The 26261-nt window shown below is 33.5% G+C and overlaps 1 protein-coding gene across 1 annotated transcript; it reads right to left on the minus strand.

Moving 5' to 3' along the window:
- Nucleotides 1-25928, minus strand: LOC117683028 (uncharacterized). Its single transcript, XM_034451793.2, has 7 exons — nt 25842-25928; nt 16949-17014; nt 16727-16807; nt 15927-16109; nt 9543-9654; nt 2375-2492; nt 1-2112 (listed from the first exon to the last, which is right to left on the minus strand). Exons 1-7 carry the CDS (start codon nt 25855-25857, stop codon nt 1813-1815), a joined length of 876 nt encoding a protein of 291 aa, XP_034307684.1. The 5' UTR covers nt 25858-25928; the 3' UTR covers nt 1-1812.
- Between the last annotated feature and the right edge of the window lie 333 nt (nt 25929-26261).

Genomic DNA, 26261 nt, shown 5'->3' on the forward strand with positions numbered 1-26261 from the left:
TAACTTTGATAAACTTGAATGTACATTACCTTCAGATGCTTCCAAACAAGTTCAAGTTTTTAGGCTGAATAGTTTTAGAGAAGAAGATTTTTAAAAGTGTTCTTAAAATATTCTTTTATAAAAATGCATCCCCAAACTGTGGCCCACCCTACCCCAAGGGACCATAGTTTGAACAAACTTGAATATACACTACCTGAGGATGCATCAACACAAGTTCCAGCTTTTCTGGCAAAACAGTTTTTTAAAAAAGAAGATTTTAAAAGAAATTTTCTTATGTAATACTTGATACCCCATTCTGGCCCCACCCTATCCCGGAGATCATGACTTAAACAAGCTTAAATCCACACTACCTGATTATGCTTCCACACAAGTTCTAGCTTCTTTCCTTGCGTAGAAAGGACTATGTGCGGTATGGTCAAATATCTGCCCCCGATTTCAACCAATTTTTAAATAGTATCGTATAAAAATGAAATCTTCACAAATCATTGTAAAGAGGATGCCTATAACTTTAATAATGATTTTAGTCGTCAATGCTCACTCCCTGTTTATCTATGACGTCACCTATATGACCTAATTCCCGCAAATTTGCAAACAAATGAAGATATTCTCATTTTTGCTCTATATTTTGCATTCGGAAGTATAGAGCGCAGGTCTGCTCAAGTGCGATTTTAACATATGTTTTTCTTCAGATAGATATACATATTATACTAAAAAATGGTACTTGAGCAAGCCTGCGCTCGATGTTTCCCAGTCGAATAACCATCGGAAAACACCCATATTTTGCTACAAAACATCAATGTATCAAAATAATGCAATATTCATGACGTCATTTCTACATTATTCTACATTCTACTACCTTTATTTCCAATATGATTTTAACTATCGTTCACCTTATTTTAAAGCTCTTTCTAAAACTTTGATATTGGGGGGCAAAAATTACATAAAACCGCACTTAGTCCTTTAGAGATTTAAGATTTTTAAAGATGTTCTCTATGGTTTTTTTTTAGGTAAATCTTGATCCCATATTGTGGTCCAACCCTACCCCGGGGATCATGAATTAAACAAACTTGATTCAATTTTATCTGATGATGCTTCCACACAAGTTCCAGCTTTTTTAACCTCATTGTTTTTAAGAAGAATTTTGAATAATGCTAACAAATGTTCAGTATTTCTAAATTACCTCCCCTTTAAAGAGGGTTTGGCCTAACCCTAACCCAAGTGATCATAATTCAAACAAACTTAAATCTAATATTTTAGGATGCTTCCACCAGGTCAAGCTTTTCTTGCATAATAGTTGTTTTTAGAAGATTTTGAAAGTTTTTTTCGGTATATTCTTGTGGTAATTTTGATCCCATATTGTGGCCACTCCTACCTCTGGGGAACCATAACTTGAACGAACTTACATGTACACAACCTAAGGATGATTCCACACACAAGTTCCAACTCTTTTAACCTTGTTATTTTAAAAAAAACTTTTTTTTAAAAATACCAACAAATGTTCGATAATTCTAAATTATCTCCCTTTAAATAGAGTGTGGCCCTTTGTTTGAATAATCTTGACTTTCGTTTGCCCAGTTATGCTCTTCGCAAAGTTTGGTTGAAATCGGCTCAGTGGTTAATGAGAAGATGAAAATGTGAAAGGTTTACCACGACGCCGACAACAACAAACAAATTTTAATCAGAAAAACTCACTTGAACGTTCGGTTTAGGTGAGCTGAAAATTAACTTTGTACACACACACATAATGATGTATATTGTTAATGGCGCTGTTTCTCATTGTCGTTTTCTCTCTTAAAAGTAAAACATGAAGGTTTAATTATTTTGTGTCTCTAGAATGAAATAGTCATTGCTCTGTTTATTCTCAGCAGTCATTGACTTCCCACAATCCGCAGAGTATCCCCTAGCCATCGTGTTGTAGTTATCATTTCCTTCACTTTCCATAGAGAGTATTCCATACCCGTCCTCCATTACAGACAAAGATGGCACCGGTCCTGCGTGATCGTAATAGTCACTCCTATCCTCTTTGTCTGATTCACCTAAATGGTTGTAGACTTCGTCAATTTGTGAAGGATCCGCTTGGCGCATTATGGGAGATATGACTGCCGATTTCCGCTGTAAGATGATATATTTCTTTAAATAATATTAGAATGTCATTACACGTATATTGATCTGAAAATATAAGGACCTTGAAAAACTAGAATTGTAGTCAAAGGTTCTTTTAAAATAAATAATCACTTTTGTAAAATTTCCTTGTATGAAAATTGTATTATGTTTTAAATATTAAGACGTTTAGTAAATTGGTATACATTTTTGTTGAAAAAACTGATTAATTTATTATATTAATGAATTATCACGGATTATCAGAATACTATACCATCCCGTCGTTTATTTCGCTGTAGGCTGAGTTTACAGGAACTGTAACTGCATTCACTTGCTCATTATCATTGCTGTATCCATATGCTGCATTTCTCACAGTCTTTAATGATTGATCACTTTATAAAAGAAAGACTATCTTACGATAAACCAGAGGGAGAGAGAGAGAGATTACCGTCCTTCTTTAAAATTAGTTTCACTTAAGAGTTTTAGAGAAGCTAAGGTAGACCCAGTCTTTTAGAAATACCTTTGGATGTTTGTTTTCCTACAGTGAGCTTTAGCTCAAAAGATCCAAAATTTCAACAGCTAAATGTCAACACAATTAAGCATGATCTCATAGTTTATTAAATTATGCACCAAAACACATTATATTTTAAATATGTTATAATTTACGAAAAATCCAATGATGGTTATTAAATGAAAAAGCCTTTTTGATTGCTACAGAAAATATACAAAATATATTAAATTTATTCTTCATGCACCTTTCAAAAAAATTCACAAATTGCATATTTTTGACAAATTCTCAAAAATTATACAGTTAACATACATGTACTATTTTTTAAACACTTATTAAGATTTATATAAAAACAAAGTTTATCTAAATTGACCAGCTAGTTTTTGTTTGATAGAGTCTTAACATGTATACCCCTTTATTGTTTGATTTAGTTTTACAATTTTTAGGTCACCCGAGATACTCAGGTGACCTATTGCAATTGGTCCTCGTCCGTCGTCGTGGGCGCATCGTGTGGTGTGCACCGTCCGTCGTGCAACATGCGTTAACAATTTTACATTTTTAATTTCTTCTTGAAAATTATAAAGCCAATGGTTACCATTTTCATCCCCTCGTGCAACTTGTTGCGAAGGGGGTATACTTGAGTACCATCGCTGCTGTGCGTGTATGTATTTGTGTATGTATGTATGTGTGTATTTTTGTCCATATCAGCCTTTTTAAGCAAGAGAAAAACCTCGCATGCATATTTATCAAACTTCGTACACTTTATAAGCATGGTTAAAGGACTAATCCGATTTATATTCAAGTAATTCTGTTAAAATTTTATTAAGATATCGTTAATTACAACACTTAAAATAGAAAGTTTTATGTCCGACTTGACAATTACATAGATATTTCCTGTTCGCGAAAGTAAAACAATGCAAACTAGAAAACTGACCAGTCAGCTATGACAATTAATATAGAGAAGTGAATAAAAACTTTGAATTCATCCTCTTTATATTAACTACGATGAAAAATAAATGCCCGGCAGAAGATGTAAAGAACTGGAATATATAGGATCTCGTGATTTGTAGTTGGATATGATTTTCATCCAACAATTAAAGTGTTTTTTTCTTAAGCCTTAGTGAGGGGATAAATCATACAAGTTGGATAAAAATCATATTATACTACAAATCATCTGAGATTTCTATTTATCCCATGTTTTATACACCACAATCAATGTTTACACTGTTTATAAAACTCCACATTATTTTACTTCATTATGCCTACGCAAATCCCATTGTAAAGTCACAACTGTGGGATATCAAAAAAATATCCAATGAGTCATATCCACGGGATAAAGGGGGTTAACATGGGATGAAATAAATTTTGTTAAAAAAACAAAGAATTGATACCAATGCAATGATACCTAGGCTTTGCCTCAACTTCAAACAAACATAACTTGCAGACACATGTGTACGGTAATACATATAACAGATAAAGACAGACCTTAGATTTTCTGAAACAGGCAAGAGAATCAGGGCTTACAGAAGGAACATTTTCAGGTACTATTCTTAAGTTTCCTTTAATATAAACATAGCAACCAAAAACAACAACAACACCAAAACATCCATTAAAAAAGAAAAAAAAAGAATAACAAGAGTCCCAGGGGCCACATCGCTCACCTGAGCAACAGTTGCCTTAATTCTGATCAAATTAGCATTACAGTATCAAAATATCTTGACAACTAAGTACAGTAGATCTTGCTAAAAAAAAAATAGAAAATCTGAAAATTTTTATCCACCTCTTTCTTTTGTAAATACCAAGCCCCTTTTGTTGTTGTATCTGTAAGAAGATGAATTTTCTCTATCCTATATAGTGCCCCTACCCCCAATTTTGTGGCTCCACTTTTCTCTAGGGAATCATGGTTTCATCAAACTTAAATCTGCATAACCTGTGCTTTCACACTAAGTACTGAGTATTCTTATTCTATTATTTAAACAAACTTGAATCTATATGATCTGGGGATGCTTCCACTCAAATTTTAGCTTTCCTGGCCTAATAGTTTTGAGCAGAAGATTTTTAAAGATTTTCTCTATATATAAAAATGTATCCCCCATTGTGGCCCTGCCCTACCCCCAGGGACCATGATTTGAACAAACTTGAATCTACATTATCTGAGGATGGTTACACACCAATTTGAGCTTTCTTGGCCAAATAGTTTTTAAAAGAATTTTTTTTAAAGATTTTCTATATATATTCCTGTATGAAATTTATCACCCAATTGTGGCCCCCACCCTACCCCCGGGGACCACCATGATTTGAACAAGCTTGAATCTACACTATCTGAGGATGCTTCCACTCAAATTTGAGCTTTTCTGGCCTAATAGTTTTTGAGAAGAAGATTTTTAAAGATTTTCTCTATATATTCCTATGTAAAACTTCATCCCCCGATCGTGGCCCCACCCTACCCCCGGGGACCATGATTTGAACAAGCTTGAATCTACACTACCTGAGGATGCTCCCATTTTAATTTGAGCTTTTCTGGCTTAATAGTTTTTGAGAAGACGATTTTTAAAGATTTTCTCTATATATTCCTATGTAAAACTTGATCCCTCTATTGTGGCCCCACACTACCCCCGGGGACCATGATTTGAACAAACTCGAATCTACACTACCTAAGGATGTCTCCACACAAGTTTAAGCTTTTCAGGCTGAATAGTTTTTGAGAAAATAATTTTTCTAAAATACCAATACATTTTCAATAATTCTCAATTATCCGCCCTTTAAAGAGGGCGTGGCCCATCATTTGAACAATCTTGAATCCCCGTCACCTAGTGGCGCTTTGTGCCAAATTTGGTTGAAATCTGCCTAGTGGTTCTTGAGAAGAAGATGAAAATGTGAAAAGTTTACAACGATGACGACAACAACGACGACAACGGAAACGACAGACAACGGACAAATTGTGATCAGAAAAGCTCACTTGAGCCTTAGGCTCAGGTGAGTTAAAAAAAAACTGATGTCTAATATATTTTTTTTAATTTAATGTAATTCATATATATTTTTTTTATTTTACAGAATATAAGTATTTGGACTAGAATGAAATATATTCTTTATGAAATACCATCCTTTAAACTGAGGGGTAAAAATATTAGGGTGCAGCTCATGGAATGAGAGTTTAATTTGCTTTTAAAAAAAAGAAGTGAAAAAGGATATTTAATATATATCTTGATTTTAGAATTCAATAAAATTATCATAAATCATTGTGTACGGTATTTTAACAAAAATAAAATATGAATATTATATTTTAAATCCATATTTGAAAGAATGTACACAATACTACACATCATTCAAAATCGACCTTAAAGCTGAACACCGCTCGTAAATAGGCACTGTCCGCCATATTTCTCTTTAATCACTGCTGTCTCTACAACCCTTATATAAGGGACAGACCTCTAAACAGTTCAAAGTACTTCGCTGTAGAGGTCTCACCTGTGTGGACGTACATTTTGCCTCGCCGTGTTACTCGGTCGCGATGAAACTATCAAATTTTACGCACCTTTTTGAAGCCAGGAGAATACTAACATCAAATAAATTGGTCAATGCACTATTTACGAACAGAAAATGAACATAAGATAAGAAAAAATGTATAAAATCTAAAGACCACGAAAGGAATACTACATGTCGGCCACGAGGTTCAGGTGTGCAATCGGGTGTAACGAAATCGAAGGGTTTATATACCAGGTATCTGTGTGACGGTGCCTATTTACATGTACGAGCGGTGTTCAGCTTTAACTTCAAAACAAAGTTCATTTGCAGACACAGGCAGTCCAGTAATTAATCTCAATGTGACAGATAAAGATAAAGCTTAGGATTTTCTTCCTGTGGAAGGTTAATTAATCTCAAAGGACAAATATTGCACAGCCTTCCATGTATTCTCAGCAGTTATCTCTCTTTGCCCATTCATTCGCAGCAGTTATCTCTCTTTGCCCATTCATTCTTATGCATAGTTAGGAACCTACCCCACCACCACAGCTCCAAACCAGAAGACATAGAGAACCAAACTTAGCATCAAAATATGTATTTCTGCCTACTGAACTACCATACCAAATTTGAACTTGATTGGGCAACCAAAAAAAAGTTATTAGAAAAAAAAAGGAAATTTGTGGACGGAGTGTGACAGACGGACGGACAGAAGGACGGACAAAGTGGTTACTATAGGGCACCCGCAAATCCTTGCAGGGCCCTAATTAACAACTTGATTTTTGTTTTGATCTAGGCTTTGTAACAGTAAGAAACAAACGTTTATTTAAAATTGGGGAGTAAGAAGGATGTTCAAAGGGAAAAACTGAAACGAGCAGGAGATAAAGTTCATCCCAGTTTCATTAAAACAAGCAGTCGTCTGAGCCGAATTTCTGGCTAAATTTCCCGAATTACTAAGAGAAGGATTATATTTTAGATGAGGCTTTGACAAGTATCGTCAACATTTTTTATTTCAAGTTAATTGCTTTAGATAAGTTACTCAATTTAAAAAAAACTGGGGATGAAATTACAGCATATAAACTCTTATTTTCCCATAGGGCAGACTACAAAACGCTAGCTCTTTAGCTGCGTTTCATATTCATAATAAAACTTAAATTTGTCTACACTAATTGTCTGAATACGTTATGTATGTCACTGAATAAAGAGAATAAAACTATAATATATACTAAAATTTAAAACATATGTGGCTTGTTTTGTTTTCGCTAGAATTGAAATGGATTGTACAATCACGTAAATGTAACAGTTCCCCTGGATACACCCTAGAGCGTGCATGGTGATAGGAATAAACAAAATATTTTAAATCAGACAGGTTTTAAGGAGATTAATATTTAGTCTCTTCATGTACATGTATATCCTAAATATGCATTTTCCCAAATAATATTTCATTTCGGGAGAGGATGCTCCGCTTTGCGGTGCCCTTGTTACATGTACTATGAAGCATCTCAATGGTAAGAGAAATCTAAATTCTGACATTTCATGGCTCTACCATACCCGAGGCGCCATCGGCGGAAACAAATATGCATTAAAAAAAAGCCAATTTAAAAAAAATCTTTTTCCACACTCCAACACCTGTGATGAAAAAAACCGAATCCCTGGTTATATTGTCTCTAAAGCCCTCTACAAAGTTGTGAAATTCTGGCCCCTGTGTAAGGGGTTCAGGCTCTAGGGTGGGGTCAATATGACCATATAGTAAAATGTATTAGATCTTATAAAATCTTCTTCTCTACTCCCATGTATATTTGCTAAAAACTAAATGCATGGTTATAATGTCCATAGAGTCTTCTACCTAATATTTGAAATTCATGACTCCTGTGACAGGAATTTAGGCCCTAAGGCGAGGCCAAAATAGCCATATAGGAAAATGTATTAAATCTCAAAAAATCTTCCTTTTTACTCCCACACATGTGGGAAAAACTGAATGCATGGTTATGATGTCCATGAACGCTTCTACCTACATTCAGGCCTTAAAAGGGGGGGGGGGGGGCTAATTTTGCCATATAACTTATAGAGTTTTGCACCTTTTAAATATCAAGTCATGCACTCTATTATGATCTTTAAGTTTTTCGCTAAAATTATTTTTCATAGTCCTTTTTAAAAGATTTCAGGTTTCAGGCAGGGAGGTGGTCATCATTACAATATTATATAATTTTTGTACTTCAGAATGAAATTTAATTAAATGCATAACATGTATGAGACCCCTTAACAAGTTTGTGTGTGGGCTAAGGTACTCAGGTGACCGTTAATGCCTAGTGGTCTCTTGTTTTCTGCAAACATTGGGGTAAAATCGAAATGTAACAAATAGACATTTTCTGACAGTCGCTCAAAAGTATATACTTATTCAAACTGTTTTAAAATTTTGGTTCTAGTTGGTATTATCTTCTCTATCTAAGGGTTTCAGATCCGGACCGCTCCTCACTAACCCTTGGCATATCGTGCTATCAAAAGATGTGATTTTTTCCGTCACGTGATCTCCCAGCGTATTTATAAATCAAGCAAACGATAAAAGACGCCGTACTTTAAACGTCACTGGTGCGGTAATGGCAGCCTCCATAGACATTGTTATTGACAAGTTGAAAGAACGTTTTAATGCCCAGTGTATTTAATAATTATGAATATATCGTTTAATGTTACATATATTTAAAAAAGATCTAATTCATTAGAATATTGTAAGACTGAGCAGTAAATCCTTCATCTATGAGTGCATGCCTCTCTTGATACACAGATTTGGACGGTGGTACTTGTTATTGAACATTGCAATTGCAAACTACATGCATAATGAAGGCTCAAACAGAAAAAAAAGAGTTTTGGGCTATGCGTGTTAGAGACACTCGTGGATAAGCAGTACGAAAACATTGTCGATTAAATCAGATATGTTCTGCATCTTTTTGATCGGTCGAACGGTGTCAGTAAATCCCAATCAAAATACAGGAAAATAATCCCGACTTTTGATAGCACAATATGCCAAAGGTTCATGAAGAGCGGTGCGGATCAGAAACGCTTGGCTAGCTAAGATGAATGGTCACAACGGTAGAAATAAGTGCAGTAGTACCCCTTCCTTTCCGAAAACAATTTTCCACCAGGTTTATTGACATATTTATGGTTTTCCTCTCCTTTTGAAAATATGAGCAATATATTTGTACTGAAGCCACCAATCCATACTTTTACAATACTTCAAATCAAATACTAGTACATGGCATCTTTAATGATTATTGATGTGTCCATGCAAAACTGTAACCGGTAATTTGTCAAACTGTTTTTAAAAAAAAAACGAACACGAAAGCCACTGGGTCTACCTTAAGATGTAAATTCAATTTTATGGAAGCAATAGAACAAAATGTGTCTACAAATAAACGTGACAATAAAAAGGGTAATATTTTATTTTAAAAACGAATTAGCATTATTTGTATATAATTACGTTTTTGAGTCATAGGAATTCTTTGACTTCCGACGGAAATAAACAAAAACAATGCATGCTGTCAGGATGGATCCAAAGATGGCCCCTCCTATTGCAGCACCAATGACGGTTCCTGGAGAAAAGGGTGTTATTTTGCGTAAAACATTTTTCTAACCAAAAGCTTATTTATTAATGTTTAAACAATAAAATGCTTTCTGTTTGGTGATTCATGCGGGGTATGAAGGTGGCGACATTGCAGAAAAAATACATAATACGCGTTAGCAGGTTATGTTATTGCGTGGACCCTGAGGTCCAAGCAGAAAATATATAAGCGAGGTTAAACTGGATGCTATGGGGAAAATTCAGCCTGCGCATGTGCTAGCCTGGTTCCTGTGCGTAATGGGTAGCTCAGGGAACCAGGCCAGCACACGTTTATCTGAATCGGGATCGGGAGTCCGTGCCATATGCACATAAGTTCAAAGGCGCTGTAATTGTAAAGTTGTCGGTAAACAGTACAGAAACAAAGTATTCCTTTTAAAGAAATGATTGTCATGTGATATGAACTATCAGTATTATGAAATAAGTTAATGTTATGCCGAAACTACAACATGCATCAAATAGCATAATTTGCAATGTTTTGTTGTTTTCCGAATACACATACATGTAACTTAACTTTACTTTTATAGTAGGCGAGGCTAGAGAACTTACCGATTACATTTTCTAAGCATTTAAGTATGATTGAATAATTATGTGACTGTATAAAAATTTAATTCTGAAGAAAAATGCATCAAAATATGAAATTTTTAATTTACAAAAAGCTGTTTCTGCATAGTTAACAAAGTAGTGCGAATCGTAATGTGTGCGCAAATACTAGAATTCACCGAATGCCTGATACTATACATGCAAACTTCATTCATAGATAGATCATAATTGTTTTAGAAGTGTAAATCCTTAAAATTCTAAGATAAAAAGTCAAGGCTATACATACATGTATACGTAATACAACGTACAAATTTAGTGGTTAAAAGCAGAGGGCTAGAGTCGGTGGAATCTCTGATAATCTTAAGGCTTTCACGTTTTCGTTGGAAACACATGCAAATGGTCCACGTATTATAGTCCTTTTTTAAAGGACAGCAACTTGTTTTTTCTGCAATGATCGCTGCCTTTATAACCCGCATGAATCATCAAAGAAAGCATTTTTGATTATTGTTAAAATTAACATCTTTCTTTTAACTAATTAATAAATTGACTATAAAAAGTGCGTAAAATTTACTAAATTGCTGTTAACGTTCGTAAGTAAGTTAGCTTATAGAAACAGCCAAATTATCTCCTGTGAGACCTTGAGTCTGACGTCGACATTATGATTATTTTGTGCAGTCCGTGATTTTTTTTAGGTCGCTGTAGGTTTCGATCAATCAATAAATAGGGTGTGTCGATTTCAGTCCTGTCAGTTTCAGTCGCTGTATTTTTCGACCAACCGATAAACGGGGCGTGTAGATTTCAGTCTGTCTGTTTCTATAGAGCTATGAATTAACTATAAGTTTCCGTAAGAAACAGAGGGAATCATACTCGATAGATGTAAATATATAAGTATGGGTGAAATCTTTTTAAAGGTGTTTTTTTTCAGGGATCAAATATTAATTGGCTACATTTTCATTTTCTATCCGCATGCAATTGCGAAATAATTCTTTTTAAAATATTTTATTAACACCGTGAAGCTGAAACATGTTCAGTTATTATCTGTGTTGAACATCGGGCTCATTAAGTAAGCAATTGCTAGGCTACAGCTTCGGTTTAGGATACCAGATGTTGACTTAACACCCGTTGAAATAGTTTTTCGCACAAAAATGTAGTTCCAACTTAAAGAGACACTACAGCTGATATTTCTCATCTTGTCATTTGTTTTAAACGTAGTTCAATTAAAACTGAACTTGTGCATGTACTGAAATTTTTGCACTTTTTGAGCAATAACAAGAACACCAATGCGTGTTAAAAATGTTCCAGAAATATCATATTTATTCGAACTTTGAAATGTTATTGTGATCGACCTCGGCTGATCACAGTTGGGTCCATATGAGACCTCCAGCAAATTTAACCATTTGCGCACCCATTGCGCCTTGCATTATTTTATTATGCCCTCCGTCAAAAAAGGGAGGGCATATTGCTTTGCTGCTGTCTGTCGGTCGGTCGGTCCACCAACAGTTTCCGTTCATTTTCTTCGCAGAGGATGAACATATTGAAATGAAATTTGGTATACAGGTTTATCATGATAATATCTACGTCAAGTTCGATATTGAGTACGATCGTGCAATTTTCGACAGAGTTCTACCCCTTGGACTTAATAAAATTCCAGTTATTTGCTGTTTACGTTTATTTTCTTTGTGGATGTTTCCAAGGGAGGGGGCATAAGTGTTTACCAAACATCTCTTGTTTACTATGCAATGACAACCTTATTTAAATCTATTATTAGACATAGATTACTATGACCGTTACTCATCATTTTACCCTGAAAATAAAACACTTACAAGGTTACATACATAAAGATTCAAATCACGTTTTTTTCGCATATGCATAAGATTATCAGTCTGAAGATGATTCACCTACTAAGTGTAAAGTTCATTAATGCCTTGCCATTTCGGAAATCATTAAAACGGTATTATATATATATATATATATATATATATATATATATATATATATATATATATATATATATATATATATATATTACTGCATGTAGCGTATATTATATTAACAGAATTGACCTATGGTATTTCATGCTGATCATTCCTTTAAAAGGAATACTTGTTTACATTTCACATGATTTTAAATGACAGCAATGGTCAGTTGAAATGAATGAATTTTATGAAAATAAACAAGTGGTAAGAATAATTCAAGCACTTGACAAATAAAGCGTTTTTACTCGTAATGTTAAGTGATTTCTTCACTTAGTACAACCTCGAAACGTTCTTTTAAATGAAGCACCTTACGAAGAAAAGAATGAAAACCATTGAATTATCTAGATATTAAAGGGGCTTAGACACGATTTGGGCTCATTTTTTTCTATTTTTAATGTTTAGAATGGTAAATATAAACACTTTAATGCCTCGTAAAAATTTGAAAGTCAAATATATAATTACAATATTAACAAAGAAACAAAATTCTTTGTTGCTTGGACATGACACCTTTTCCCCTGTCACTAACCATTAGTGACTTTGATTCGGACATCCTTAATTGACTCACAGTTTATTTAAGTAATCTATCTAAGTATCTGAGTAATTCGTTTTTAATAAATATTGTAGAACGAATACCGACCGATTTTTTTTAGCTTGATACACGATCCCATGAGGGACCTCTCAGATAAATTCCCCCTGATGGATTCATACCAGTGCCCGTATGGACCAGCGTGGACTGGGTGTTGCTAAAACGCGGAACGGAACGGAAAACGGAAAATCTTATCTAATGTTATTTACTTGATAGATTTGTTAATCATGCTAAAAAACGATATACTTTATGTATTTTTTTTTCGAAAGATTAGTAATATTATGATATTCATTCAAGAATAACTATTGCCTCAAAATTAACAGTACATGCATTGACCACTATATTCTGTCCCAAAATATCCTCGATTCATATTTTGCTGAATGACTCGATTTATATATATATCTAAGGGTTCAAGCGGTTTTTTTTCTTCAGAAGCATATAAAATGCTCATTATTCCCTCTTTAAAACGTCCTCTCTAGCTCATCAGCTGGTTTTAAAACACGGCTAAAAATAAAGAAGTCTAAGGGGGGTTTGCATTTCAAAAGACCCAGATTATAAGGTTGAAAAAGTGTGCAAGATCTTCTTAGTGACTTCCAAATAGAGAAAAAATGTCAACATTTTCCATTATAAATTCCGTAAGAAATCTGTTTTCGATCCTGTGAATTTTTCCGATTAACAAATTGATAATGTGTCAATGAAGTTTTGTTGGATATTTCCCGTTTCATCTATTTCAATTATTTGTATCTTTTACAGGTATGTGGTTTTTTTTAAATCGTCTAGATGTGCTGTATGAATATTTTGGGATCGACAGACTATAGTCCCAATCTATAATCGGAAAATCTAACCAGGCAACGTCTAGAGCTCTCTATTCGGAACATATGTATATAGCTGCAGAAATGGGAATAAACTACTGCCAAGTAATGCTAACGTAAAAAAAATTGCATTGTTAAGAATACTAGTTTCACGGGGTACCGGGTATTTTAATGTATAATGTATTTTAATTTTGAATGTCGTCAATCGTACGGTTTTTCTTTTCATCTCAATGATAATGTATCGTCTGTATGATTTAAGATCGTATAGAAGACCGAAAATTCAATGTTCAAAGTATATACAACATATTTGAAATCAAAATACTCAAAAAACACATAAAACGATTTCACTAACTGCGTACGTTACGCTGATATGCCAGCTATACCATATAAAAAAACTAAGTAAAAATTTATAGCTAATTTACTCTTTTAATAATGTTAATATTTTACAATTCGTATACATTTGATTTCATCCGTTTCGTACTCAACTAAAGCCAATTGAATATAAATGTTATATTTGATTTGATACATTCACAAGAATATCAATAAGACAGCCACATGTTGATAATCATTCATTAGATATGAATAAATGATACAAAGTAAATCGTTTCTGGTCAGTCTATACCCTTTTAATATGATATTTTCCGTTCCGTTCCGCGTTTTAGCAACACCCACGTGGACTACGCCTGTAAGTTACCCGACGCAGTACTTCGTACATAAAGAAATTCCTGCATGTAGGAGATGTGATCTTAATCATCACGCATGGAATTGTGTTGCACGGTTTGCTATGTGCTTTAAATGTGGAAAGAATGGACATTTTGCGCGGGTGTGCAAGACACAGAAAATTAACCGCCGAAGTGACGTTCACGCATTAAAGTTGTAGAGACTCAGAGGGCAGATTGCGCGACACAAACAGACAAAAGAAAATCAAAGAAAATTCGACGCTACAGAGACCGGATCAGAGTTTTAAACGAAGAAACGCTTACTGTGGAATCATTTAATTACGTGGGTGCCAATTTTCGTGGATTATGACTTTTTTGCTGATTCGTGGGGATGTTATTTCGTGGATGCGTCGGTTACTGTTTCAGTAACAAAGATAACTCTTTCTAAAATTGTTTTCGTTGAGGATTTAAATTCGTGGGGGAGGGCTACCCACGAATACCACGAAAATTGAACCACCACGAATTCTAATGATTCCACATTACTACTAGCAGAACTTCCTTTTTCCAGGATTAAAGACTATCAATTCTATGAAGAGTTTACCTAGCAACAACTGGCTGATGCGAAGCAGAAAATAAACGTTCTGCGTGAAGATATTGACCACCAAACTGCAAAAGCAAAGTTCTTCGAAAACCGTCATTTCAAAGTGGTGGCTGAGTAACAGAAAAGAGACAAAGAAATTCAGTAGCTGGAAGGACAAATACTCAGTAGTACACTAAGTGACAGAGAAGTAGTACTAAAGGAAAAGACAGAGACAAATGATTCAAGAGGCTGCGGTGAATTCGACCCATGTTGACAGATGGTTTAAGTCTTTCAGCAATTGGAAGTATGATCTATCCAGTTCTAAAGTGGGCCGAGGAGGAACAAGTACCAAGTTCCACAGCAAAACGTTTCTTCGGAACAGGGGAACGGGTTCATCGGGAGGATGAGGCAAATATCACCGTGTGAAATGTTCCCCTTGGACATGACAGCCTTTCTCCTGTCACTGGCGTTGAGTGACTTTGATTCGGACACCCTTAGTTGACTCACAATTTATTTAAGTAATCCGTTAATTAAAGTAACTCTTCATATTGACTATTCTATTATTCTTTATTGTTAAAATTGTGTTTTGTTGTCTATATGTTTGCTGTATATAATTGTTGGCCATGTCCATTTATTCGGCAGTTGGACAGCGACGCTCATGGCACTCGTACCACCGACTACCGACCTCGCAGAATATTGTCATATGTTTGCGAAGTTTTAATAAATCTTGTAAAACGAATACCGACCAACTTGTACATTTTCCGTGGGTCACATAAGTTTCAATATGTTCATAATATATTTTATGGACACATTTTTTGTAGGCAAATATAAGACTCGAGCTTTGTTTACATTACAATGAATTCTTACCTCTTTTTATCTCTCTTATTACTAACCTTATAACATTCAAATTTTGGTCAACTATTAACCATTTTATACATAATTTTTTTTTTATATTATTTCAAATCGTGTTTAGGCCCCTTTGAATTATTCTTAATATAAAATGATGCATTGGTGACAAATGTAGGTTAAATAGTTGTATTTCTTACAAGATATATAGTTTGCACTTTTGTTTCAGAAACATATATATTACCTTGAATATCTAAACATAAATCGCTTTTCTGTTCAAACGGGTCTGGATATGCTGAACTTAATGTAGGTGCTGTTGTTATTGCTGCTGTTGATGTATGTGCTGTTGTGGTTATTGTTGTTGAATGCATTGTAGTAGATTTTGCTTCCGTTGTTGGTGTTGTTGTTATTGTACCCTTAGAGCAATCTGAAAGTCAAATAAATAAAATTTGACCAACCAACCCGTTCATCAACACCAACAAACACTAATATTATTATGTATACATATAAAAATCAAAGCTATAAATATGACTGAACATGTTAAGTAGAAATAAGATATACTGATTTTGTACAAATTTGGTCCCAAATTAAAAAGATATTTCAAAGTGTATTTTTTTCAAAGTGCGTTGTCGCAAAGCGCAGATACATGTGTGTTTCAATGATATCATCTATTTTAAAAATGATGGAGTGTTTAAGTTTACAAAATCATTCCGCATTCAATACCAAAAGTAATTGTCTGTAATCATGAAAATTAATGCTTTTTATAAAATATAAAAAACAAAACAAAATAATTCAGTTTTCTCTTAAATAAAGAATTTAATTGAATAAAGGAAACTCAATATACTAGTATATCGTTTTACTTCTCTTTGATTCTACCGAATCTGTTTTATATAATAACGGACCAAAATAAGAGGGTTTTTTTTAGATTACTTTTTTATATTCATGATTTAGGATTTGTTAGGCAAAGTTTATTTTGGCTCTCGTCTTTGTTGGACTGTTCACACAAAATGGAATAGTGATTTAAGTTTGTTATTGTCTGTTTACCTGTTGGACAACTGCAAACAGATGTAGATGGATTATGTGTTGTAGTGGTTGTTTCAGTACAATTTGTTGGCTTCTTCGGAGCTAATTATAACATAACAAACGTATCTAATTAAAAAATGCCGTAATATTTTGAGAATTTGCATGATATAAGACATACAGGCAACGTGATATTTTCTTATTTTCGTGCGTTGATATTTACGAATTTTAAAATTGGTTACTTACAAGAACCGACTCCTTTATTACCGACACAAGGCATGAATCCATAAATGCACAAAAGCAAAATAAAATCTAAAATAAAAAAAAAGAATCATTTAGAAAATTGACAAAATATGAATAAACTCCAAATGTTTTGTATGCAATGGAAAATAGTTTTCAAAAACTTTCAAAGATATTGGAATATTAATTTTGCATATTTTTTTTTTCAATTACTAATGAAGGAAGGTATAAAAGACGAAAAGGTCCACATAAAAAATATTTTTTATCTCGTAATTACGAGAAAAAATCTCGTTATTTCGAGTTAATAATTTCATTATAATTTCATTATTGCGAGACAAGATCCCGTTAAAACAACTTAATTATCTCGTTATTACGAGAAAAGATATCCTTATAACGAGAAAAGACATCGTTATTCCGAGTTTATTTTCTCGTAATTATGAGAAAAGATCTCGTCATTACAAGTCAATTATCTTGTTATTACTACACAAGATCGCGTAATAGCGAGAAAATATCTTGTTACTACGAATTAGATGTCTCATAATAACGAGAAAAGAATCCGTAATTACGTGAAAGGATTTCGTTATTACGAGTTACATCCTGTAATCATCTCTTATTTACATGTACGAGAAAAGATCTCGTAATTATGAGAAAAGATCTCGTTATTACAATTCAGTTATCTCGTTATTACGAGAAAGATCTCGTTATTACGAGAAAAGATCTATTTAAAGCTGAACACCGCTCGTAAATAGGCACTGTCCGCCATATTTCTCTTTAATCACTGCTGTCCCTACAACCCTTATATAAGGGACAGACCTCTAAACAGTTCAAAGTACTTCGCTGTAGAGGTCTCACCTGTGTGGACGTACATTTTGCCTCGCCGTGTTACCCGGTCGCGATGAAATTATCAAATTTTACGCACTTTTTGAAGCCAGGAGAATACTAACATCAAATAAATTGGTCAATGCATTATTTACGAACAGAAAATGAACATAAGATAAGAAAAAAATGCATAAAATCTAAAGACCACGAAAGGAATACTACATGTCGGCCACGAGGTTCAGGTGTGCAATCGGGTGTAACGAAATTGAAGGGTTTATATACCAGGTATCTGTGTGACGGTGCCTATTTACGAGCGGTGTTCAGCTTTAAAATGGGTCGTTTCATTGTTTTATTATCTTTATGTAAAGTTTATAAACTACTGCAATGTATTTTTTTACACATGCGATTTTTAAAAAATCGGACCAAGCTGTTTTATAGAAATTTCAGAGGAAGGAGTAAAGCAGATTGATTAATAAATAATTTGAACTATTTATTAATAAGAAGGATACATGTTATTTGATTTCAGACTCAAAAATGCTAATATATATTATCAATTATTTTCAATATACAGATAGGTTGTGTATGAACATATAAAACACAATTCTGTAACAAATAGAATTGTGTTTTTACGACAAGGACTACCTGGTACTTTCTTCAGAGTGGGATAATAATACATATATATGAGATGAAAAGTGGAATTACATAACGTTCTTTCCACTTATTTATAAAAGATAAAATGTGAAATCCGATCATTTAATGTAAAAATTAATGAAGAATGACCGTTGTCATTAAAGAATTAATTAAAATTAAACAACTGTTTCTGGAAAGAAAAAGATAGACTGAAAGGGTGAGCAAGTCGACTTGTACGTCTTTTCAGAAACGCACCGTTTTATATAAATCTTTTCTCGTAATAACGAGATATTTTTTCGTAAATACGAGATCTTTTCTCGGAAATACGAGATAATTTACTCGTAATAACGAGTTTTTTCTCGTAATTACGAGATCTTTTCTCGTAATTACGAGCTCTTTCTCGTAATTTCGACATAATTAATTCGTAATAACGAGATCTTTTCTCTAATTACGAGATAATTAAGTCGTAATTACGAGATCTTTCCTCGTTATTACGAGATAATTAACTCGTAATTACGAAATAACCAACTTGTAATAACGATATTTTTTCTCGTTATAACAAGATATTTCCTCTTTATTACGAGACCTTGTCTCGAAATAACGAGATAATTAACTCGTAATGACAAGATCTTTACTCGTGATAACGAGATAAATAACTTGTGATAACGAGATCTTTTCTCGTTATTACGAGATAAAAATATTTTTATGTAGCCCAATTCGTCTTTAGTAGAAAGGTCGATGTTCCGTAAAAAAATGGTGCATGTATCTGTTTTACTTACACACCCTCATTTTAATATCAAATATCAAACGTCAGTGCAGAAACAAATTTAAGGTTTTCAAATACATGTAACAACGATTCCAGAAAATGTAAAATGGAACGTTTAACTGTATCTACACTATACATGAACGTGTAAAATTAAAAAATGTCCGGTAACTCTTGGTCGTGACATCGTCATTTGGCATTTAGTACGCTGAAATGTAAATTGACAAGCAATGATTCAAATAATGATAATACTGGAATAGGGACATGTAATAAAAGACTGCGAAGTTTAATCAAAGAAATGAAACCATCGACCCCATGAAAATATGTGCGTAAATCCTGTGCAACATGCAGATTAGTATTTCATGGTTTCTAAAACTATCTAGTCCATTAAATTAACACAAACAATTTCCTTCGAAACAAGAATTAAGACCGATAGCCTCTTATATACCACCAAAAACACCTTGCGCATTCCCCAATTGGAATAATGGTGAGAACAAGCTTAAAACAATGAGATTCTTCGAAACAACGTTAACCAATATAAACAATCTCTGAGAAACTACATGTATACATTCAAATAAAAGCAGATTATACAATGCCAAAAAGAAGTTATACAATACAAATAGAAATTATACAAACAAATGAAAAAATTTACGATACTAAAGAAAATTATACAATATAAATGTAAAATTATCTAAATGAAAATCATACAATACAAATAAAATATTAATAGAATACAAAAAGAAATCATATAATATAAATAGAAAATTTTGGAATACATATAAACAACACAATGAAAAAGATCAAATATTGCAACGTTTGACATGCATATTTGTATATTTTAAAATGATAATCGCTGTACCTAAAATCTCAAAATGTGGATACTTTTAGACATTTAGAAAGAAGACAGTGTAAACAGATAGCCATGCTATGACCTTGAATTGCTAGTATTACATAATGGTCACTATGATACTTATGTGTACCTAGGTGCTGCGCACTGAATAGTGTTAATGATAATTGACAGAATGAACTCTGTGACTCTTGTAGCAATGCGTAGTATTCCTAAATGACTAGATGATACCCCGCGCAATGGCTGGATTTAACACTTTACACATTATTATCATATAATGCTTAATATGTAGAACCATATTTTTGTTCCTTTTAGTATTATCTTTGTCCCATTTTTCTTTAAAATTGAAATAAAAAAACCAAACTGCATTGCAGATTTAGAGGAACGAACGCGGATAAAAAATCAGAACTTCAGATAAAAGACTGTTTTTAAAAAACAATCGGGGGGGGGGGGGGGGGGGCATCCCTAATAATAATTAAACATTTACGTAGAATACAATAATCTTTTCAACAAATTTATGTCTAAGGTTTACCTAACCAAGGTTTACATCTGTTGTGATATAAAAAAGTATAAAATTAAATTAAAACACGTTAGGTTATGCATTATTATCCATTTGCATACATATTTTTAGCCAAACTTGTCAGGTCTAAAGTACCTGGCCGACATGTTAACTCGCCCTATATATAGGGCCATGATGTCAATTAGTCAACCCGTTTCTGGGCAACCTGTTCTGGAAAGTTCTTTTCATTAATACTAAAATCGCATTAATTGTTCCATTTTATTTATTAACTTTTGTATTAATAGAAGTCCGATCCAAGGTATCTGCCTGCGATGCATGATGAACCCGTCCTACACTTTTCGTCAATTAGTCCATTCGCGTTCTTGGTTACCCCGTTCTGGAAAGTTCTCAAGCGAATGGGTATCAAAACTAAAATCGCCCACTAAAGAAACGAATTGACTCATTTTATTTATTCAACGTTTGTCAAATCTTAACTTTAATGTATTCTCTAAATAGGCTCACAGTAAATATATTCACTCTTTACGTTATCATTCAATAATATTTCATTGCAATTATATATTTTGATGCAAACTATCCCTGACTTGGATCCGCCAAAGCGTGTCCACCACCTTACTCTCATTTTTGCTATTTCGGGCTTGTTTATCGAAAATGAAAGTAGGTTTTTGATTAATTTCACAATAATAACTTATCAGTTAAAATTCAATTATACCTTACGGACAGCATCACGCATGTGTTGAAATACCAAAGGTGTAAGCAAGTACTCTGGTGCAGGCGTTTTATAGTTTATTTGCAAAATGCCTTAATTTATAAGTATAGATGTTATGAAACCAGGTGCATAATACGGGCATAATAATATCCAAATTGAGAGTTTAACAACAAGTGACATATTTGGCGATTCTGTGTCTGCAACGATAGCTCTAGTACTCTATATTGACTCATGTATTGTGTATTCTATATATTAACCTTTGTAACCTTTTATGCCGTGTATGAATGAACGTATTATGAGTAAGTGATGCCTCATACTAGGTGGGGGACTCCGAGACCCAGGACTCGGAGACTCACATCCTGCACCTAGACTCTTTGATTGGCAGTTTTGACGGTTTTGTTACTTTATTTAGAAATAAAATATTAATCTTAATTTTGAACACTAAATGTTCACTCATGATCGTCGTATATGGGCCGAACTAGTCAAAACTGTCCATCATAAGTAAAACCTTATATATACCCATATGAAATGAGATTGTGCAGACTCCTGATTTGGGCTGCTATTAGCTGATGTAATTTGTAACTATACGATCACGCTTAATAAAACCGCTTGAGAAAGAAATACTGGACTTGTCATCACTAAGTTTGAGCTGACCCTCAATTGGATCAGTAAGACGGAAGGCTTACAACAGATTAAAAAAATGTTCTTTTTTATTTTCGTTTTTTTTTAAATCATTTAACCAACCACGCTACACTACACGGGTTTTAAAAGATTAAACTCACTGAATCGCGTGATCATTGTTCACAGTCGAGGTTAAAATAAAATCACTTTATGCTACATGTAGTATATTTATTGCAGGTACCTGCATAAATATTTAGGTAAAAAAATTTATATGTCTGATACGCTTGAATGTGACATTGACACTGTCAATACTTCCTGTGTAAATTTTGTCAGGCAACCGGAGATCGGGTTTCTGTCATTCATGTTAACTCAACTTGGATGTAACTTTTGAACCGTATCAGGTATCTTCCAAAAGAATATCCATCTACTACTGCTTTTTTTAAAAAAACGTACTGAGATGATACACTATTTGATTTTAATTTTTTTCATTATAGAATCAATTTGCAGCTGCACTCAACTAACAGTGTATCTCTATCTGGAATAATGAATATCTCCCATGAGATGGTTTTACTTAGGGCTGAGAGATGTTATCAGAGTACATATATCAAAGATGAAGTACAAGTAATATAATAACAGAAGTTTAAGATTTATTTTTCCGCTAATTTGATAGAGAAAGCGTTCCACATAATCCTTTGTCCATATTTATATAAGATTCTCTAAAATTATTTATAATTTGCATAACATAATTTCCTGCATATATTTATGATTATCTTGCAATAATTAAGGGCCAGAAATATGTCACAATAAAGCCCTACAATATTACATGTATAACATACAATACATGTGCGTTTCAGTCTAATGACATATCTTTGGCTTTTTATTCAATCGTTTACACATTTTACTACCCAAATAATGCGTGTATATAACAATGAAATTCAGTTTATGTTTGCAGAGGAGATATATTTGCTTATCAAATTATTTTTACACATGAATGAATTGCTTTGTCTTATTCACAATAATTTACATTTACAGTGGAATTTAAATGTATTTTTAATTACTTTTCAATTTTGCACCCTATCACGTCTTAATACATGTACATTGTATATGTATATCGAAGGAATATTAAATTACATTTTAAGGACTTAGAATGGTATTAGCTTCAGATCTACAACTTTTCGGGAAAATTAGAGTCGGTTCGATTCAATGTGCGTCGAGAAAGAACTTCATTTTAGAGCTGCTTGTTCTGATTTTTATACGCCCGCCCTCCCCCCCCCCCCTCCGAAGGAGAAGGGGGTATACTGTTTTACCCTTGTGCGTCCGTCCGTCTGTCCTTCTGTCTGTCTGTCCTTCTGTTTTGTCTGTCCGTAACAAAAATTTCAGTCGCATTTTTCTCAGTAACTATTAATTGCAGATGCTTGGAATTTTCACACACTATTTTTTAGGCGTTCCATATCGTGGAATTTATTTTTGTACCAATCGGACGTCAACTTCCTGATAAATGACAACTTTGTTTATTTTTAGCCAAAATTTTCAAACTTTTCGTCAAAGATTTCTCAGCAACTATTTATCGCAGATGCTTGAGATTTTAACACACTATTTGTTTGGGCATGCAATATGGTGGAATATATTTTTGTTCCAATCGGACATCAACTTTCTGTTAAAGGAAGTGAACATGTAAAAATTAATTGTTGCTTAATAAATTTTAAAAGCCTTTTAATTTGAAACTTAAAAATGAGGTCTGTAACCTTTTTGTTTATTTCTATCATGAGATTTTATCAATTAAACGCTCTCAGTGAAAGGTTTATGGAGGTAATCCATTTCTCCCCAGCATGCATCTGTTCTCTGACGTAGATAAGCCACATTGCTGCTAGTGACTGGGTCAGTATTAGAACTGGGCCAGTGTCGAGTTGATAAAAATTATGCCTGGATTTTTTTACTGTCATGAGCATAAGAGGACAAGGATTTAGTACATTTCTATAAATGAGCCTTAGGTAACTATGATTTGTGCAAAATATGAATAGATTATTTTTGAAATATGAGACCATCGCATTCCAGATGTTTGTACGGAGATGTGGCAGTCAGTGTTTACATAAATAAAATGCTGTTTGTAGATTTCAAATAAATATGAAAATGTAATTTCATTTTCTTTTTGGGGCTTCTTACCGTTACTTTTTATTTAAATGCTCTATAAATCTTTGCTTTGTTTTTATAAAAATATAAATATTAGATTAGATCTTGATGATACGTATGCCGAATCGGTTTATGCTGTCAGAAGAATAACAGAACTAAGACTCTTTTTAAAAATAAGGATGCTGAGCAATGCACCTTGTGTGCTCATTTATGTAGCACACATAATGTTCAAACTCATAACAACACATCAAGAAATTACCGAGTGCAAGAAAAAATAGGTCATAATAACACTGATCCAGGCCAGGCACATTCCATTCTATAGTGACATGTCGTCACATTAACTGCTGGTGGGAATACGTCATTCTGTGATCCAAAATCTTCCTCCATAAACCCTGTTTCAAAATGAGAACTCTTTACATCCATTTCAAGTTTCAATTCACATTTTGATGATGGCATTTTATCTCTGTTACTAAACGTGTGTAAAAATGCAATGTGTCTCACTGAGGTCAGCATCAGTGCTGCCCTCTCTTAGATGCTTGGAGATAGGTGATGGTTTTAACAATATGGCAGCGCTCATGGATTGCAAGAATTAGTTAATCTAAGTGGTATATCTTCTTACTGAGGAAAGCTGTGTCTAAATAGTTTTCAGGTATCATTATACAATTTAAGCCCTTGATAAAAAAATTTTCATGTTCACTTCCTTTCAATGACAACTTTGTTTATTTTAAAGCAAATTTTTCAAACAAATTTTCGTCAAAGATTTCTCAGCACCTATTTATCGCAGGTGCTTGAAAGTTTAACACAGTATTTGTTTAGGCATGCCACATTGTGGGATGTATTTTTGTACTAACAAATTGGACGCCAATTTTCTGTTAAATGTCGACTTTGCTTATTTTGCATATTCACATCAGAGCGGGGGTATCACTAGTAAGCATTGGATCACAGATATCTTGTTTATCAAATTTTGTGTACGCTTATAAACAAGTGTTATACTAAGTATGTTGAATAATAATAGACATTGCAAAAAAATGTCCGGTCAATCAAGCCATATTTCAATTAGAAAATGATGTACAAAAACAAACTTGATATAAAAGGGTTTCGCGTTATTTCGCCTCATATTAAATATCGACCCCGACGTCGAGGCAGACTTTGACATCGCTATAAATAAAGGTAATAAATAATTTTTTTTAGCAAATCAAAATAAACCTGTGTACATTTTGTTCAATAAAATTTGTAAAGTTAAGGCACTTAACATCTTCCCAACTTATCAAAATCATGAAAATCCTAATCCGTTGGGATGGGGGGAGGGGCTGATGCTATACGTGTCCGGAAGATTGTTTTCTTTACAATCGATGCTTAATATGCGGGTTGAATAAACCCATTCAAAAGGAGGTCGAAACCCAAACGGTTCCCTTTTCTATACATGCACATAATCAATTCGTTCGTTTTGGGAGGGGGGGGGGGTCATAAAAAATTATTATTTTTATTTACTTTTAAAAGAGACCTATTCTGCTCTTGTAAACATGCGAAATTATACATGTATATCTTTATGATAATTGATTTTTATGGAAAATCATATGATAATACATATGTAATAGCCAAAAAATCGGACCATGCAGCTTTAATAAGGAAGAACACCTGACGATCATTTAACGCGCTTTTACATTTATGAACCTTAAAACTATCCAAACCAGTTTAAAATCTTACAGATCAGTTAACTCTCGAATTCATACCTTTCTGTAGGCCTGATATTCGGGAAGAATTAGCTTTATTGTTACGTGTATAGCTATGATTAAAAAGTATTATGATAGAACTACAAGTATGATATACCACTCTAAACAAATGTCAACTTTTACTACTTACCAAACCGTACGATCATGGTCAATAATTGATATTAAAGGAATCTCTTAAAGATACATCTATTCACAGACACAGTATGGTTAACGCGGTACATAAAATGACGTGGACCTTTACATTGAAACCCTTTAAAACCCCTGTAAATACTTCCTGCTAACCAGGTACATAAAAATATCTTCAGAATTTATGGCTGCATGTTTAATGTTTGCATTCTAATTCACAGGTGTGCGTTTTGTATATATATCAATAAAACATTGCTTCATTCAGATTAAAGCAGAAATTACTTCATTATAAAAGATGCCTTAAGCATTGGAGCAATAAGAATATCAATACAAACATTACATCAAAATGATTTTTCTTAATAGGCGATATAGGCCACGGCTGCTTACAAAAGGAATCCAGGCATCAATTACTGCCTCGTTGAGC

This window comes from Magallana gigas, chromosome 4 (genome assembly GCF_963853765.1).
Source record: "Magallana gigas chromosome 4, xbMagGiga1.1, whole genome shotgun sequence".
Taxonomy (NCBI): Eukaryota; Metazoa; Mollusca; class Bivalvia; order Ostreida; family Ostreidae; genus Magallana; species Magallana gigas.